The sequence below is a fragment of the Tachypleus tridentatus genome, chromosome 7, assembly GCF_004210375.1.
Source record: "Tachypleus tridentatus isolate NWPU-2018 chromosome 7, ASM421037v1, whole genome shotgun sequence".
In the NCBI taxonomy this organism is placed as follows: Eukaryota; Metazoa; Arthropoda; class Merostomata; order Xiphosura; family Limulidae; genus Tachypleus; species Tachypleus tridentatus.
In genome coordinates this window covers 154,022,075-154,042,756 of record NC_134831.1, presented here as the reverse complement: position 1 = coordinate 154,042,756, position 20,682 = coordinate 154,022,075, and the positions used below count along the sequence as shown (strand labels likewise).

The following is a 20,682-nucleotide window of genomic DNA, read 5'->3' as shown; positions in this document are numbered from 1 at the left end:
TAAAAACAGCAAACATATTAATTTTGGATGTAATTCAACAAATGGAAATGGAAAACTTATCTTACAATTTATAGATGAACATAACATAGCCTTCCTAAATGACGATACGCCTACGCATACCACGTATGCCTCTAATACCAGTGACATACAAGACGTATGTCTAAGCTCGTATAACAAGAGCCAGAAGCTTATAAAATTTCACGTGGGAAAAGATGTAGACAGCGACCATTTACCTATATCTCAACCCCCATAAAAATACTACACATAGAAAAGGAAAATTTGAATACAAAAAAGCAAATTGGAAAGAATACCAAAATCAATTAGACCATCGTCTGCCAAACAAAATTATAACAACAGCTAAAAATAAAACAGATATTGATAACTACTGTCAAATAATCACGGAATGCCTATAAACCGCAGCAAATCAGGCAACACCAAAACAACAACATAAAACTATAAATAATGCATGGAAAGCATATAAACAACTGTTAACACTTATCAAGCACAGACGACAATTAAGAAGACAATACATGGAGACAAGAGACAGAGAAATAAAAACACAAATAAATAAAAAAATAAGAAACCAAATCAGAACAGAAGTTAAATTATTAAAACAAAAAAAATGGGATAATTACTGCACCAAACGTAATGAAAAATCAGATCCGAAACAATTTTGGACACACTTAAAAAGACTCACAAATGGAGATACAACAACAAGAATGTACCCTCTACTAGAACTTAATAATACCACAGCATATACAAATAAAGAAAGAGCCGAAATATTCAAACAACAATTTCAAAACACGTTTAAAACAGGCAACGACCCAGACATGAACACACACTTCTATAACAAAGCAAATAACTTTATAATGAATAACAGCGGACTATTCAAAGTACAACCACAGATCTACATGTATGGAGAACTACTCCAGACTGCTACATCTGAAAATTTTTAGGACTTATGTTCGACTCAAAACTAACGTGGGTAAACCACATAAATAATATAAGAACAAAAATTTGGCGAAGAACAAACTGTGCTAGGAGTCTAACTGGCAAAAACAGTGGAGCTATAGCAGTTTTGTTTTGTTTGAATTTCGCACAAAGCTACTCGAGGGCTATTTGTGTTGGCCGTCCCTAATTTAGCAGTGTAAGACTAGAGGGAAGGCAGCTAGTCATCACCACCCACCGCCAACTCTTGGGCTACTCTTTTACCAACGAATAGTGGGATTGACCGTCACGTTATGACGCCCCCACGGCTGAAAGGACGAGTATGTTTGGCGCGATCGGGATGCGAACCCGCGAACCTCAGATTACGAGTCGCACGCAAGCTCTTGGCCAGCTTCAGGAGACAGCATCATAAAAATATATAAAACATACATTAGACCCGTCATTGACTATATAGCCCCTGCATGGATAAATGTAAGCAAAAAACTACTTAAAAGAAAACTACAAACAATACAAAATACACTACTCACAACAGCTTATAAAGTATCCAGAACAACATCATCTGTATTCATGCATAAATATGCACACATGGAAACAATAACAGATAGACTCCTACATAGCACAATAAACTATTTTGACAAAAATTGGAGAAAAAATGAACTGGTAAGCGAACCTGGCAGGAGCTGTTTACATGATGAGGATAGACCTAAGCACCTTTTCCCAGTGAATATATATTTTCTAAATAAATAATAGGCTATCTATAAACTAGACTCCACATTAGATTAGGGATTAATTACTAAACATTGAAATGGTTTTTATGTAAACGTTTTATAGTTAATACCTAACTAATGAAAGTGCAAATAATCTATGGAACTATAAGAGAAATGATTTATTTGCACCAAGTTTATGTGTAGATTGTGCACGGCCCCTGAAAGGGGCCTGAGTAAGTGCGGGTTACTCTGGTCCTCGTATACCCTATATAAATACACTTGACAATTGTAAAACCATAATTTCAAGGAAGGAGGAAGAAGTTAACGAAATCCTGGGCAGATAAACATCAATACCCGAATACCCATACAAGAGAGAGAAAGAGCAAGCAATAGGCGGAGCTCTTTCGTCACCGTTACGTCACAAGGGAAGCATTTCGTACAGCCCATTTCAGTCGTTTTTTTTTCAAATTTTGTACACACGTGTGTTTCTCGCAGTTAGTGACGGGCGAATGTCGAGGTCGATGGAAAGATTTAAAAATACAACAGTAGGCAGATTTTATGATTTTATAAACTACGTTTTAAACGCCCAGCATAATTCCTTTTATTTTTATATGGTTGATGTTAAGTCATTATTTTGCCAATTCTGTAAGTGACGTTCCTGAATTGACATGGTCTTGTTTACTTTCCCGAAGTTCGTTATGTGTCCAGTTGTACTGCTTGCGATGATCTCTAGCTTCTTACTGCTTTTCATAGAATTAGCAACCGCCATTTCTGTAACTTTCGTTCCAGATTATGTCAGTAAACTGAAAGTAGGCGAAAAGAAAAATGTAACTTTTTCAGTCTTTGATCTGAATCCAATGAAGCATAATTACTACGAAGTATTAGTAGCTGATTCTAGTGTTGCTACTATTGTAACAAGTAACATTTTTAACGTTATTGACCTTGAAGGTAACGAAACTAATGGAGAATCTTTAAACGTAACGTTTACGTTGGAAGGCAGATTTCTAGGATATACAAATGCTCGAGTTAAGGCACTTCCTAAATCTGATAGCGAGGATGAAAAATCGAATTTATTACAAATAAGCGTTGTTAGAAAGGAAAGTAAATTGAATACCGTGTTCATAGCATCTGTAGCGACTCTTGTTTCATTAAGTTACATTAACATGGGCTGTGCGTTGGATCTGAGAGTCATAAAAGAAGTTTTAAAGAGACCTGTTGCTCCTGCAGTGGGATTTAGTTGTCAGTATTTAATGATGCCTTTGGTGAGTATCTCGATAGTACATATTTTTTAATACTTTCGTTTATAAATTTAGAGATAACTGAAGATGTTCGTTGTAACGGATTTACTATTATGCATTTATTTTAATATCAACGTTTGTTTTAGTTAATATATATTTTGAAGTGGATGTGACTTAAAGTGTTAAATATGTGTTATGAAATTCCCGCCTACTCCCTAAATTTATAGGATATTGTCGAGCGTAAAAATCAACAATATATGTTTTACGAAAGCACTGACGTATCCTCGAATATTGTTGCAAACTGATATTTCAAGAACCTTACCCTAAAAGTGTATAAATTGACACGCCAAGAGACGATTTTATATTGATAGCTTGGTACAGTTAGAATACGATAAACCTCGGAGGCTATAACTGTGTTACACTTATTAATCGGGAAACTACAGATACTTGACCAAGAACGTTTATGAATTTCGAACAATACAAACCGTTTAACTTCAATGACTTAAGTTAAGACATTTAATATTTCTACGTCGAAATGAAATAATTCTTTCTGGAAGAAAAACTTGCGTGTAAAGAAGCTAGCTAGCTTTCTGTAAGTGAAGTGTACTTGTGTATCAACATAGGATTAATTCGCTCATCGTGAACTGTTGATAAAATATTCAGTTCCAAACCTGATATTCGACTCAGTATTGCTTGTAAGTTTGTAAAACTTTTGCGTATAAATTATTATTTGTAATAGCCGTTATTAGAAAGTGTATTGTTGTTTGTATATTTAAATATATTTGTGTTAAGAAGAATATTGTGTGTATCAATCTTGTTGGCAAACATCATAACTTTGATACATCTCTACATTTCATGAGTTCTAAGTTTGAATTACAATTTAATTCAGGTTCAGGTTATTTGAAGTCGTAATATGTAACATAATAAAGTAGAAGCTCGTCCGAGATAAATTATAAATATGATCGGGGGGTTGATCGGAAAGGATGTTTTTGGGGTTATAACAGATTTATCAAGTACTTATAAATTAAGCATGTAACCAAATACGTTGTGTAACTAAAATACAATAAGCTTGTAGAAAAAACATTTTTGTCTATCCATTTGAATTTGATACTCTTGTAGCTATGGCGTAAGGTAACAGTAATTATTGATATACCTTAATAAATATCGTAGGTATTCAACTGTTTTCATGGATTATTTAGTTTTAGATTATTTGGTATAAATAACTTGACCTAAAAGAGCTAGAACCAGTGCCCCCCCCAGTGGCACAGTGATATGTCCGCGAAATTGCACCGCTAAAATCTGGATTTGGATACTCGCAGTTGGCAGAACACAGATAGCCCTTTGCGTAGCTTTGTGCTTAATTCCAAACAAACAAGCAAAAGGAGTAGTGGTTAAACCAAACCCTATCCTTTGAAATTTTTTCGATGTGTTTCTAAGGTGTAGTTAACAAAAGTCTCAACTTGTCTAAAAGATGAATAAACCCATGTAAAAAATAAGCATAACCAAGTCGCACTTTTTAGAAATTACAGTTTTGTGTCTAATAACAAGATATTTGTCGTTTAAGAAATAACTTAAAAATATGCAATCACGAAATAGAGTTGTGATGAGTGAGTTCAGTTGTCTTTATCCCTTTGACTGTGGCTACTTTAAACGTTTATAGAATTTTTGCGACTCGTACATTACAGCAAATTGGCATTCAACTTGCTGTATATGTACAATATACAGAATGGCCCAAAGCAGGTATACAGTTGCATATGAACTTTTCCTCCTGCGGAGTACTCCAGGACAAAGTGTACAATGGGAAATCACGGAATATTGATGAATTGAAATGGTATATCACAGGCGCATTTCGGAATTTTATGAACAGACAGACTTATGTCAGAAAATTTGCAAAAGTGTAGCAGGTAGACTCCAGGATTATGCAAACAATGACGGGTTTCAATTTAAACATCTGCGGGATTAACTTTCCTATAATTTCAATTTCCATTTCGTGTGTAAAATAGAATTAAATAAATTATGAATCATCAAATGTGTACTTTACTTTGAATTTAATCACTTTAAGTACAATGTGAGTTATCAACTGAATGCCTACTTTTGGCCATTTTATATGGATATGTTGACCTTTATAATGCTGATATTTTTTATTTATTGTTAATTATTCTCTACTGATAGATAGGCTTCTATGTTTCCATACGTGTAGATGGAAAATTATAATTCTGTGTTTTTATTAATTTTCCTTTACAGATAGCCTATGGAATTGGCCAACTCCTGTTTGACACACCTGTACTTAAACTAGGGTTATTTGTATTTGGGTGTAGCCCAGGAGGTGGGGCTAGCAACATGTGGACTGTTCTACTTAAAGGAAATCTAAACCTTAGTGTCACTATGACCTTTATAAGCACTCTTGCTGCTTTAGGTAAGTTTAAAAACAAAAATAAATAGTTTTTTTCTCTTTTGGGCAACTTTACAATTAAAATTATGAAAAGTTTTATTGGAAGTGGATTTCATATTTCTATAAAACATTGGAACATTTTTCATGTAGAAGTTTAGATGCTAACCTATTGTATTTTAATTCTTGTTTGTAACATTTCTAGTATTTTAATTTAGACCTTTTATATTTTTTGTGTTACGTATTATAATTAATCTCGAATCAGTTTCTGATTCATTGTGTTACGTACGTTTGTTTGTTACGATTTTAAAGAGCTGTAAATTTTAATTTTAATTTAGAAGTTTATTGAATGTCGATCTGTATTAAATTGATTATATTTGCCACATAATTTTCTTTCTTAACACAAATATACAAACATACAACAATACAATTTATAATAACGGTTACTACAAATAATAATTTATACAACAAAGGTTTAAAAAGTTAAAAACAGTACTGAGTCATTTGGCTGATATGGAATAATCTTTTATCGACGATTCACGAAGAGTGAATTAATTCTATGTTAAGATTTGTCAAAGGAACTCTTTTCTTTTTGGCTAGCTGCTTCACTGAGCACACGCAAGTTTCTGCTAACGACAATATTTAATGTCCTCGAAGAAATACTAACGCCCGAAGTTAATTTTCTGAAGTTAAACAGTTTGTAATGTTTGAAATCTATAAACGTCTCTTATCGAGTATCTGTACTTCCCGATTAATAAACGTTAATCACAATTATAGCGGTCCAACAATATAAGGCCCGGCATGTCCAGGTGGGTTAAGGCGTTCGACTCGTAATCTGAGGGTCGCAGGTTCGAATCCTGGTCACACCAAACATGCTCGCCCTTTCAGCCGTGGGAGCGTTATAATGTGATGGTCAATCCCACTATTCGTTGGTAAAAGAGTAGCTTAAGAGTTGGCGGTGGCTGGTGATGACTAGCTGCCTTTCCTCTAGTCTTACACTGCTAAATTAGGGACGGCTAGCGCAGGTAGTCCTCGAGTAGCTTTACGCGAAATTCAAAACAAAGAAACCAACAATATAAACTGTCTTCCCACTTGTTGCGATGGCTACCTTTTATACTCATTAGGCGAGATATTCTAAATTCAGTTGGCAACAATACTTGCAACCATATATTACATACACACGCATCGTACATAAATTTAGAGAACAAGCGGGACTTTCGCAGTACATACTTAACAATATAAGTTACATTTATTTCTTAAGATATATTAAACTGAAATAAACACATATATTAAAATAAATGCAAAACAGCGAATCCTTTACATTCGGTAGAGTTTTGGGCATCATACAGTGATGATATGTAACGTCTAGGAAGTGTCCAACTGTTGGTATTTGACGTGATATCTCGAACTTTCATGAGATGTGTGGAAAAACGAATATCATATAAGAAGAACAGAGCAAGTTAATTTTATAAGTAAGCTAATCAGTTATATACTTTAAATTTTGAATTTGTATTTCAGCAAAGTGTCAAAGTAAGTGACTGTTTAGTTTTGTACGAAAAATGCAAAAATCTTTTTTCACAAAAAATGATATTATTTGTTTCACTTACTAGTGAGATTGTCACTTCAACGTGGTAATGGGGTTGAAGGCTTTCGAAATACGTTTGCGCAGATCAAAGCCTGCGAGAATAATGTTGTACCACACTTTCAAATCAGGCAAAGGTATACTACTGTGTTATCACAGATTACCTATTTTTACAGCTATTCCAAGTAACATATTCAAAGTAGAGAACCTAGATTTTTCACAAGTATCCGTAAATCCCCTTAAGATTGGCTTGACCAACGCAGGGTGTGGATACAGACATAGGATTAAATTGGTACAAGCATCTTAGCATTGACTTGCATAACTTCCGAGTAAGGGATTAGTGTGTGCTGACAATGTTTCAATAACTGATTTAAAAAGACGTCATTAACTACATGGAGTACGCTACAAGAAAGCTCAAAAACAATACCCGAAAAATATACCTTATAAAAAATATATCCTATACTAGTTATGAAAGGATGTGGTTAAAAGTTTTTTTTTTATCATGGCATAGAAGTTTATTTACTTGTTTTTGGCGTTTTTGGATATTCGCACAAAGCATTTCAAGGTTTTCTTTTTTTCATTATTACACTAAGGTCCATAATCGTAACAGACTGGAGGGAAAGTAATAGGATTTTGCCATGTTTTGGGGTTGCTACTCTTATCTGACAGAACAACGAAATTTTACAGCTTTTGTTATTACGTACCAACAGCCTCAATGCTCTAGCACAGTTTTTTTGTTTTTTTTTCCGTTAACAGGACACGAAATATAAACCAGCAGATTCATAGTTAGCGCTATTAACCCAGTGGGCTACAATCGGTCCAAATCAGTAGTACAAAACAATCCTAGGCCATGAAAGCTTGTTTTAAACAATTTGAATCTATTTTAGTATTAGTACATGTAAAGTTGACCTACATTTTTTTCCCCGGCGAAACATGTTTTAAGCTCTAAAGATAAGCCGAACGTAAATGTTACATGATATGCTTTTTGTTTTTGTATTCTAACTAGAAATACCGGTTTGGAAAATTCTCAGGCATTCAATATATTCTAAGCACGTGTGCGTGACAATGTTCAAAAATAAGATTATTCAGTTCTGTTTCAATTACATTTTACACACGTAGTGGCTGCATGTCCCCCGCTGGTACAGCGGTAAATCTTCATATTTACAACACTAAAATCAGGGGTTTGATTCTCTCGATGGACTCAGCAGATAGCCCGATGTGGTTTTGCTATATGGAAACACACAAACACCCACTAGCTACAGTGTAGATATTTAATGATTTATAGTCGTAATACTACTATGAACACTACAATTTAATACACGAAAAAGAGACACAAAAATGAAGAAAAAGGAGGCTATTCTTATAGGAAGTGCATTCTCTGTAATAAATAAGAAGTATTATATATCTTAAAATAGAAACATGTTCATAAATGTGATAGTATTGATTGCATTCCAAGTTTTTACTCTTAAATAGGTTATTGAATTGCTTCTTTTTATTTTAAACTGTTATGTATAAATTAAAATTAATTCTTAAATCATGACTATAATTGCTCTTGTTATTTCAAAGCTATTTTAGACTGGGCATATTAATTAATTAATTTCTCTATAATTCCATTATTCGCTGAGTAATGTCTTTGACTGTGATAATGATTCCACATGATTTGTTTTATTACTATACTACTATTGTGTGGTCGGCGGGTTTGTGAGAGATAGTCGACAGACCCTTCAATTTATTGTTGTGCAGGTTATTTTCAGTGTAGCTTTCACATTCGGATCTATGGATTGTTGTCCCCCGCTAGTACAGTGGTAAATCTACGGACTTACAACGCTAAAATCAGCTGTTCGATTCCCCTCGGCGAACTCACCAAATAGCCCGATGTGGCTTCGCTATAAGAAAACATACACTCTATGGATTGTAATCCATATGTCTGATATGAACCGCTTTATATTAAAATGAAGATCTTAATTTTATTATTAGCTGAAAGTTCTCTGACTTTGCGACATACTGCAGTCTTACAATAATATTTGTTCAACCAGTGGACCAGCGGTAAATTACGCACTTAAATTGTAAAATATAGCGTTCGAATCTCCATGGTTGGCAAAACACGATTAGCTTCTTTCGTTAACGTTGGGCCCGGTATGTCCAGGTGGTTAAGGCACTTGACTCATAATCCGAGGGTCACGGGTCCGAATCCACGTCTCACCAAACAAGCCCGCCCTTTCAGCCGTGAGGACTTAATAATGTGACGCTCAATCCCACTATTTATTGATAAAAGAGTAGCTTAAGAGTTGGCGGTGGGTGATGATGACTAGCTGTCTTCCCTCTAGTCTTACACTGCTCAATTAGGGACGGCTAGTGCAGATAGCCCTCGTGTAGCTTTGCGCGAAATTCAAAACAAATCAAACCAGTCGTTAACGTTGCGCTGAAACAGACAAACGACAAGAAACCCCACGAAACGATTTTTCTGGATTTGTAATTAATTAGTAATTGGCTGTTCTGGTAGGGGCGATGTGGGGGTTTAAGGGAGATTGTTTCAACTACACACTTCCAAAATGAGAGATGCATCACCACAGATAGTTTTCTGTTGTTTGTTCGAACTTGCGAGTTCCCCGCTAGTACAGCGGTATGTCTCCGGATTTACAACGCTAAAATCAGGGGTTCGATTCCCTTCGGTGGGATCAGCAGATAACCCTTTGTGTCTTTGTTATACGAAAAAAAAACACACACACGAACTGGCGAATATACACTTATATGTTATAACAGCACAGTCTGTATGAAAATACGCGTATTTCATTTTAACGGATGTAAACTACAGGTGAATGTAAATATACTTCAGTATACATTTGTAAAACGACATATTAAAAGTTTAACAATAAAGGTTTTAAAGAAACCTGAAGTCAGGTGGTTGAATAACGTTATACGTTTTTATTAACAGTTTTGAATGCGATAAAGTTCAGTCCTAACTATACGAAAAAAAAACTTTCACAAATAATAGTGTTATCTCACTTTGGAATATAAGTAAGTCGTAATTAATAAAGGCTTGACAAATTTTATGCCTATGACAAATGAACTTATAAATTTCGGTGTCTCCAATTAAAATTCTTCTGTATTATTCTTGAACTCTTGTATTTAAAGAACTACTGTTGCAACAAAGATATTAACTTGACTGCAAATGTTTTACGGGTTTTTGCTGGTAAATGAATAGTGTGTGAATCTGCGAATACTACGCATAATTTTAGTTTCTGATGCGATTTTGGATACAATATATATTTACTCAGATGCGCATCTTATCTGGAGCATTGACATTGTGGAGAATTTGTGGATAGTTTGTCAAGATGCGTTGTCTAATCTAAAAACTTGATTATAGGAAATAGTGTGTAACCAAGGAGACTGTTCTGAACAGGAATTGTGAAACGGATGGTTTAACGGTAGCACATGACCTAAAATAACGATTCGTGAGACGTGCAGTTATCGTGATAGCTAATCCATGAGTCACATATCAAGAATGTGGTCACTGGTACCGCATTGGAAAAAAATTCAACACTATACTTTTTGTAAAGTTTGTTTGTTTTTGAATTTCGCACAAAGCTACTCGAGGGCTATCTGTGCTAGCCGTCCCTAATTTTGCAGTGTAAGACGAGAGGGAAGGCAGCTAGTCATCACCACCCACCGCCAACTCTTGGGTTACTCTTTTACCAACGAATAGTGGGATTGACCTTAACTTTATAACGCCCCCACGGCTCGGGCCAACTCTTGGGCTACTCTTTTACCAACGAATAGTGGGATTGACCTTAACATTATAACGCCCCCACGGCTGGGAGGGCGAGCATGTTTGGCACGACGGGGGTGTGAACCCGCGACCATCGAATTACGAGTCGCACGCCTTAACGCGCTTGGCCATGCCGGGAGTTTTTGTAAAGTACATTATCAAAGCTATTCATCTTGGTATGAACCATATCACAATCTGATGACGAAGAATGGGCAATATCAAGCTCTTTTAAATGAGTAAAAACATCGACTTTTAATATCCAACTCCATCAAGTCATCATGTGTTGTCCGCAGAAGAAATTTGGAGCTATATCCTGATGTACAGTACATTACTATCGACATTGTAGAATTGATTTACCATAAAGGAAGATTTAGAAACGTTTAAAAAGAACAGGGAAACTATTGTTGATGACCAAATTCGAGTACATAAGATCTCCCAAAATTTAGCGAAATTTAGCCTTTGACACATACTTATAGGGCCGCTATAATGCAAATTTAATGCTTGAAATACTATATTTATTTACGTGCTATAATATAATCCAATGTCATTCTGGAGGTTCGTTTTCAAGGAATCCCTGTAAAAGTGTTTACGTGAAATATCCGGATTCTCTAAGCGGTTGGTGAAAAGTTTCAACTTTGTACAAACTTTGAGACTGAGTCACCGAGATGATTCCTTAGTGCTATTTAGAAGTTGGTGCTACCAGCAGTTTAGAAATTACGTGATGCACAGACGCTGAATCATATTAAATAGAAAATATATCTCCTACTAAGTCGTAAAATGTTTCATTTTATATTCTCTTCTTAACGATTTTGTAAAATTAATTGGTTTCTTTTATAAATTCATCACAAAGATAAATCATTTCACGAAACTTGTATACTGTACAAATACATAGCTAACTAAAAGTGTTCTTAACTGTTTCTCTTAGACATTACGTCCACCTCAAAATATCAATGGTCCAATGATTCTCCTCCCCGAACCGTATATATTTTTTTCAACTGGATTATTGATATAAAAGCGGATGTTAAAAAACAACGTGTAAGACCAACAGCTGGAACAACAATCATAGAATCTCAGACACGAAGTATCTACCACATTTTGAATAATTATAATTATTATTTGCACTCTAGTGAAGTTCACTAGAGCCAGTCCTACTACAAAGGATTATTCACTACGAATTCAAAATAGAAAGTTGAAGCCGCAAAAAACAACTACAATGTTGTGGATAAAAATACACAAAGAAAACTGTTCCAATACATCAAACCTGAAGCTGTCGATAAAAAGGAATATGTCACTATGATTAATCTTGAATGTAAGCTAACAGAGTCTCTATTGAAAGAGGACATCGCTGAAATTCAAGACATTTACAACGAGTTGTAGAGATTGAGATTTAAAATGAAAAAAAAAACTTAAACCAGCAAATGTGTTAGTTTTGAGTTGTTAGTTGCGAATCACAAGTTAGAAAGAAAGATCCAGAGATATAAAGGTGACTCTAAAGAGTTATCGGCAAAGATGTTGAAATGGTTTTGATCTGAAGCTAAGAAGGTAAGATATAATATGTCGTGGCGACCTCAATAATCAGAACTCACAGTAAACTCCGTATTTATTCCAACATATTCCAAACAAAGCAGGAGATAAAACTTGGTAAGTCCAAAGGCTAAATCCATGGAACAGGATATAGTTTGCACAATCTTCAGAGGTTTCCGCTTAACTTTAAGCTATTTTATTTTTTAAAAAAGTTAAAAATGACGCTTGTGTAAAACACCCATTTACAATGAAAAGAAATACAACGGTAAACTATTACATAATAAATAGTTATTCAAAACAGGGACTTGCCCTAATATGATTCTACGTATGTCACAGTATCTGTTACACCATCTTTAGATTTTTTTGTCGATGCCCGTTGATGTTGTCATCGTAAAAAACTTCGACATCTCATAGTGGATAAAGAGAGACCAGTTCAAATTTCACACAAAACTTGTATCATATACCTAAAACTGGCTATTTCTGGCTTAGCAACACAATTTTTTCTCATTTGTTTCTGTCTTTAATAATGCGGGTGATGGACTTAATTAAAAAAATAAGTATAGCATTTGTCCATTGTGAGTTGCAGGATTTATGTTTTGTTTGTTTATTTTGTTTTGAATTTCGCACAAAGCTACTCGAGGGTTATCTGCGCTAGCCGTCCCTAATTTAGCAGTATAAGACTAGAGGGAAGGCAGCTAGTCATCACCACCCACCGCCAACTCTTGGGCTACTCTTTTACCAACGAATAGTGGGATTGACTGTAACATTATAACGCTTCCACGGCTGAAAGAGCGAGCATGTTTGATGCGACCGGGATTCGAACCCGCGAATTACGAGTCGAACGCCTTAACACACTTGGCCATGCTGAGCCTTGCAGGATTAAAATTACAATTTTTTTATAGAAAATTGTTTGGTTCGCGGCAAATTTAAAATATCAAGTGTTTCATAATTACAGTAAAGTTATTATGAGGATACTAAAAATATATCTTAATTATGTCGAAAATGTAAAATATTCTGATTTTCAGAGCATGTTGGAAAAAGCCTGCATTTTTCAAATTAATGTTTTATGTATCTATTAGAAATCTAGATATCCACTATTCGCCTGTTTTCAACTTTTTTATGCTCTGGATAGCTGAAAAGCGGCATATACCCCAGAGGAAGAGGGACTGTGCTAGACAGATCTTCATATCCAGTTTCTATGACCTGTATGTGTATTAACACTGTTTTTACTCCTTCACTTTGTAACATAATATGAGGGTTTGCTGCCTAAAGACACCGATTATATAGCGTACAAAAAGCACTGAGGATACTATTCTAAGTGCTACAGTCAGCTAATGTTCATCTATTATTGGTTGGTAATTCCTATTTCGTATAAATTCCTTGGTACGTATTTAGGTTAAATTATGCCGCCCGCTAATACAGCGGAAGGTCTACGGATTTACAACGCCAAAATCAGAGGTTCGATTCCCCTCGGTGGGCTCAGCGGATAGCCCGATGTGACTTTGCTAAAATAAAAACGCACACAAACACAGGTTAAATTATAATTCCGTTCTCCCGAAGGAGGACGAAAAATAACCCGGGTCAGATGTAGTTAGTTAAACGCTTGACTTGAGATTAATTAACTACATTGGAGGATGGATGTAATATATACCTTGGTTGTCGTTTTATCGTTTTATGGTCTCAGTTGTGCAAGTTGGTCAAGCTGTGAAGAAATATTTCGTGTCACTTTGTACTTAAGTTTTTTCTAAAGGAACATCATATATTTGTAAAAAAAAGCTGACTTCAAGAGGTAATCAACAACATTTACACGAAAATTATGATATTTTTAGCTTATGTAAAGTGCAGTAGAAACAACTCGACTTTTCAATACTCCCACAACCTTCACAATACCTTATACCTTTAGTATTTTACAAAAGTATGAGTACAATATATCAATCACAAAAAACTATAAGAAAATTGTAGTTAAGCAGAAAGCTGCACAATAGGCTATCCGTGCTCTGCCCACCACAAAGCTGCACAATAGGCTATCCGTGCTCTGCCCACCACAAAGCTGCACAATAGGCTATCCGTGCTTTGCCCACCACAAAGCTGCATAATAGGCTATCCGTACTCTGCCCACCACAAGGATCGAAACTCGATTTTTAGCATTGTAAATCCGCAGACATTACCGCTGTATCTTTAGGGAGATATAATAATAATAACAATCACAAACAGGGCCTGAACAAGAATAAAAAATCTCGGTTTTGGCTATTCACCGATTTTCGACTTTGCGATGGCCTGGATATCTTAAAAATGTCATATACACCAGAAGTAGAGCGACTAAGCCAGATAGCTTTTCATATGTAGTTTCTGATAACCTAAAGAGAAGAAAATCAAGATGTCTTTTGAATTTTCCATGTCATCCCTATATAGAAAATACTAGTGTACTCTCCGATATTTGCAGACAGACAATTACAACCGTCAATCCATTATTTTTATTTTTAAGCAAATTAAACGAGTAATCTGATGCGTCACGTAGTGTATTGTAATACTAATACTAGACACGGCGCAATGTTTCTTGTACAACAACAAAAAAATAACCCTGATAATTCAATATTTGTTTGTAATAATGTGCAATAGAATCCAAGCTGCCAGTACACTACAGACACTGTTTAGGTTGACCATCGTATAGCATTTGTTGAGTTAGTGGTGTTTACGTATTAATAACGTCACATCAGGAAAAAATAAAAGGTGGTGTTTTCACCACACTTACTCGGATCATTGTAAACCACTGAGTGTGAAATACAGACTTTAAAATGAGCCACATTCTAATATTTCAGATAAGTCAGCAAAATATTTCACGTTAAGATGAATAAACAAATTATTTAAGATTGAAATATTGGCAGTTATAGGTTATAGTAGGCCATTTTGTTTTTATATGTTCAATAACGTATAATTTTAGTAGAATTAATTGCTTATAAAATTACTATAAAATGCAAATAAGCATTTCAAAGAAGATTTTGTAGAAGTTTTTGATTTCTGACAAGAAACTAAACGGAAACATAGGTAGTATTAGTGTTATGTTGTTCATGTAAAGTATCTTAAAACACCGCTCAATGTATAACATTACCTTTAAATACTACACTTTAATAAGATGATATTATACGTTACTTAAAAAAAAGAAAGAGAAACTAATTTACATAATAAAAGAAGTTATAATGTTACGGTCAATCCTACTATTCCTTGGTAAAAAAATAGCTCAAGAGTTGACGGTGGGTGGTGATGACTAGCTGCCTTCCCTCTAGTCTTACATTGCTAAACTAGGGACGGCTAGCGCAGATAGCCCTCGTGTAATTTTGTGCGAAATTCAAAAAAACAAAAATATTTCACGCAGATATTTTGCGCCATCTCATAACAATTTTCATAGTCGTGTTCAAGCAGGATTAAATTCATTTAATCACAGTTTTGACATTATCTACATAATTGTGTGTAGAGTTTGGACTTTAGTTACGCAAAGAACGTAAGCATGAGTGAAAACATAAATATATTCAAGAGGGGAAAAGAATGTAAGCAGGGCATCACCTTTTACAGTGTAAATAAAAAAGACTAACGCACATACAGATTTACAGTTTTAATCATAATTGTTAAAAATGATCAGTTTAACTATGATGCTAAATTTACATCATAATTCATGCAATCTTTTGTGAAATGTAAGGGAGTAAATGCATTCTCTTGCCCCTTCCTGCGGACGCCCATGAATGCAAGTTTCAAAGATTTCAAAAAGCACTATCATTAACCACGATAGTAGTTCATAGTAGAGATCGCGGATAAATTAGCTCAAAACTCTAATATATCTTTCTAGCAAAAACTACTTTAAAAGTAGACTTATTCTTGAAACAATTACCAAAACCTTCGTTTTAAACGATTAAGAGTTAAGACTACCCAAACACTGATAATAGGCAAAATAAGTGATTTCACGTATTTAGAAAAAGTCAAAATTTGCCCACTTGTTCGCGTTGTAATTATTCATATTATTGTTTCAAAAGCCTATAAGAAAATCAACTGGGTATTGTACACTAAAGGCTAAACAGGTATACTATATGAAGCTTTGTGCAAGTCCATGACTGTAATGGATTTACCGTAATACGTTTATTTTAATACATACGCTTGTTTCAGTATAGTTTTCTTTTTCCCTGTAACGTATATTCTTCACTCTGTATTGCTCAAATTCCGTCTGTTCTCGAAGTCTGTAAAAGATTCTTGAGAGTAAGAATAAATAATATTTGTTTCATGAAAACAAGCTAGAACATTGTTGAAACTTTGAGAAAGTCGCATGATTCATATAAAATTTGTTGGCTGAGGGATAGAAGAAGAATATTATTTGGTCTGCTACAGTAATTGTGCTATAGGTCTCAGAAACTACAATTATGATTAACGCCTATTAATCAGATAACTACAGAATTTGGCCAAGAATGTTTATAGATTTCGAACATTACAAACCATTCAACTTAAGTAAATTAACTTCGGACGTTAGTATTTCTACGAGGACATTAGATATTGTTGTCGACTAAAGCTTATGGATGCTCCAAGCTAGCTAGCCGTCAAAAGAAGTGTACAGATATATCAGTAAAGAGTTAATTTGCTCTTGGTGAACCTCGATAAAAGATTCAATTCTAGACCGGATAGAAGACTCAGTATAGTTTGTAAGTTTGTAAAACTGTTGTCTGTAAACCATCATTTGCAGTAAATATTAGAAATAACAGTTATTATAAATTGTATTGTTTGTATATTAAAATGTTTGTATTAGAAAAGATAATTGTATGTATCACTCTTGTTGGCAAAAACCATAAGTTTGATACATAATAACATTTGATTAACTTCTAAGTTCAAATTCAAATTTCTGGTTATTTGAAATAGTAATACGTAATAGACGTAACAAAATAAATCGGAGACTTGTTCGGAATAAATTATAATACGTAACTATTACCTCTTTAAAAGATGATTATTTTTTGTTAAAATGTGATTTACGTGGTTATAAATACATAATAGATGTTCTTTGTACTCGTCGCTTGCTAAACGCGTATTTATATGAACCATGGCTTGGTAAATAATGGTTAGGTGGTAAAGAAGCCAATGTAGCAGTAAACTGTTGAAAAACATATAACGTTCAACTGAACGCATATGCACATATGTTGCTTAAAATTTATTCTTTATAAATGGACTTTAAAAAACCTTAAGAAACAAGATAATTATTGGTAAATTAAAAGGGGAGGGATAGAGATCGTCGTAAGAATTCAGAAAAAGTTAAATCAACATATAAGTATTATGTTTTTAAGGCTACAACGAAGTTGTAGGTTGAAAATATAATATTTTCATCTTGATTCAATTTGTTTCTGTACTTTTTGGACGATCCGTATCCGTAAATGAACAATTTTTACTCATATTTTCATAGTTGTAAATGTTGCAAATCATATCTATATGATGTTTTACAATTGATATAAAAACTGATCAGAGTGAAATTTCATAGTAATTACATTTATCAGTAATAGCTGTGGTTCATGTACTATTAAACCTCATGCTCTATCAGGTAGTATCAGTCTTCATAAATATAATTACATTCTCAAACATAAATTGATGTATTTAATTGAATTATTGATTACAGAGAATATGTTCAAAACACTGGTTTAACAGTGATAGTACTCTTATCGTGTTTAAGACAATATGAAAAAAGTTTCAATATGAAATAAGAAAAAGTACATGCACTTTATTTTGGGCTGTTAACATTAGAAATTGTTGATGTTTCAGTTATGATGCCTCTGTGGATTTTCACTCTCGGTAAGACTCTTTTCAGTGGAACCACCAGAATTCCGTTTACAAATATTTTTGTATCATTGGTGAGTATGGTGATCCCTATGGGGATTGGACTTATAATCCAGAAATACCTTCCTAAAGTGGCCACGTTTGGACGTCGTATCCTTGCTACAACCTGTTTAATCTTAATCATTTACATTGTAGCTTTCGGAACATACGCCAATCTCTACATGTTTAAGCTTTTCACTTGGCAAACAGTAGTAGCGGCTCTCATTAGTGTCTGGTTTGGATTTCTTTTCGGGGCCCTTGCTGCTCGCTTCAGTGGTCGACCAGTAGAAGATGTCATCGCTATTTCTGTTGAGACCGGGATACAAAATTCAGGAATTGCCATCGTTCTCCTGGCTTTTTCCTTACAGCAACCAGATGCTGACCTAGCTTCTGTGATGCCAGTTGCAGCTTCTATCATGATGCCAATTCCTTTGACGATGCTTTATATTTCTCAGAAAATAAGAGCCTGTTGTTCCAGACAGGAAACCATAGACACTGAAAGTTTAATCTCTGAAAACAAACACATGCAAAGTATACAGTCAGACATCAACGAAACATACAACTCAATGACACCTATGAATTAATACATTTAAATCAAATAAACAGGCGTTAAAGATAAGTATATTTTGCTTATTTTCATCGTTTGAAAATTTCCGTTTTGAAATATAAAAACTACATATTCAAGTTTTTGTTAAAAACTTATATATAGTTTGAGAGAATATTAATACTAAAGAGTTAAGTAAAATCAAATCAAAATTAAAAGGAAGGACTGCGTTAAAAACAGCAAATCCAAACATCTGACTAATATTAGTCTGTTATAAACAAACACAATATTAGAAGAGGACATGTGAGACATCTTTTGCTATTATATTTTATAACATTTACGGTAATATCATTACTATAATCAACTGGCTAGGCTTAGCTATACTTTACACAGTATGTTATTAGTTAAGGTTGTCACACTTAACTACATAAAGACTGAACAATGTAATGGAAAAGTGCGTCATAGTTAGCAGCAATGCACATTCATTGAATAATTGAAAAAATTTTTCTTAACCCAAACCAGCCGTTTTTACATATATAAGTTTCTAATTTCTGTTCCTGTTCCTTTGTTTTATTTCTTCATGTAAGACTGGCGAACGGAGGTTAAGACTAATATACGGCGTATCCTCACCGCAATGTGGGTCCTATTTCCTCAGTTACCTCCAAAACCTAGGGTATATTTTATATGCTACATTATAACCTGTACCATGGGGTTCCTTTTAATTGGTGCATCATTTTTTATTTTTTTTCTGCTTGTTCTGTTTATAACAAACTGCATATCGTTTGATATATATGTTACACTATTCAAGAACATGTGGTATTGGCTTGGTATATCGTGCATTTTATCTGTAGTTTAGATATCAAAAGTAGGGAAACAATGAAATAAAATGTATCAGCAAAATCAATTTTATTATACAAAAACCTACTTTACACCCCAAAATTACCTGATTCTGGAATACAAAGTACAATTCGTTTATTAATTAGACTTAATTGAAAGCTGAAATGTTGTTCAAAATGGATGGAAATGAGCTAAATTATATCTTCTTTTATAGTAAATTCAACTTAAGTTTCTTCTTTTAGAACATTTCTAATTTGATTATAACAGAGGTTCAAATTTAGTGATGTAAGTAATACCTTTTCGTTACCCAATTTCTTTAAATTGGGCATTGTAGGCACTTAGTCGTTGTTGTTTTTTAGGAGATTTGTATTTTTACTCGGGAAAAAATGCATTATTTTAGGTGAGGGACCACATTTTAAGTTTCTTGTGTTTAAAAAATTATAATTTGGCATTACAATTTCGTGCATTTTACACGTGGCGTAGGCATATAACCTATTTATTTCTCACTTTTTTATTCAACGTTAATTCATTTTTCAATTGATATTATTATTATTATTCAAAATACAATTAAGTAATTTTATTTTCCGTTGTGCTTTATACAGGAAAATTGTTACTGAATTCAACGCGTTTTATGGTTCTAATAATGTACATATATAAACCTTCGACTTGTTTAAAAAATTACTTTTCTGTCACAATTAAACCTCGGCTTTCAAAAGAGGGAAATATGTATTATTAACTTCTGTAATTGATACATTTTGCTGCATGTATTGGGTCATTAAAATAGCTTTTCTATCACTGTGTATGTATGAGTTTTGAGTAACAACTTTAGATGTTCTGATCTTTGTTTGATTCATATTTTTGAAATATTGGAAAAAAAAGTGGTATACATATTTTAAGTTAAGTTCACTTACTGTAGTACACGTGTGTATCATATACATGGAAGTTGTAAAAATGTCGTATCGGTACATGTTTATTTGCTGCGTATTTACTAATTAATAGTTATCATTATAATTCACCACCACAACAACCGAAGTTTTGCAATATGAAAAAAAAAGAACAATTGTGTGGAAAATCAAACATGTATATAAATTTGTATTAAGAATTATTCATCTCAAAAATCTAACCTAAAAACATTCAATGTGTGTACGTTACGTTTGATTTTCCCAAATAGAAGTAGTTATAAAAGCCAAAATACATTTATACAGATATTATAGTTCTATCACTGTCTGTCCATTACGATTTTACTGACAGAGTATAAGGGGGCCATGAGGGAGATGTGCCATGAAACCATAAAAGTGTATTGAGT

At 33.9% G+C, this 20,682-nt stretch overlaps 1 protein-coding gene across 1 annotated transcript; it reads left to right on the top strand.

Annotated features, from left to right (window-relative positions):
• Nucleotides 1-1,951: 1,951 nt before the first annotated feature.
• On the top strand, nucleotides 1,952-20,171 carry LOC143256941 (ileal sodium/bile acid cotransporter-like). The gene is made up of 3 exons (XM_076514851.1): nucleotides 1,952-2,917; nucleotides 5,138-5,309; nucleotides 17,942-20,171. The coding sequence occupies exons 1-3, from the start codon at nucleotides 2,324-2,326 to the stop codon at nucleotides 18,577-18,579; spliced, it is 1,404 nt and encodes a 467-aa protein (XP_076370966.1). The 5' UTR covers nucleotides 1,952-2,323; the 3' UTR covers nucleotides 18,580-20,171.
• The last annotated feature ends 511 nt before the right edge of the window (nucleotides 20,172-20,682 follow it).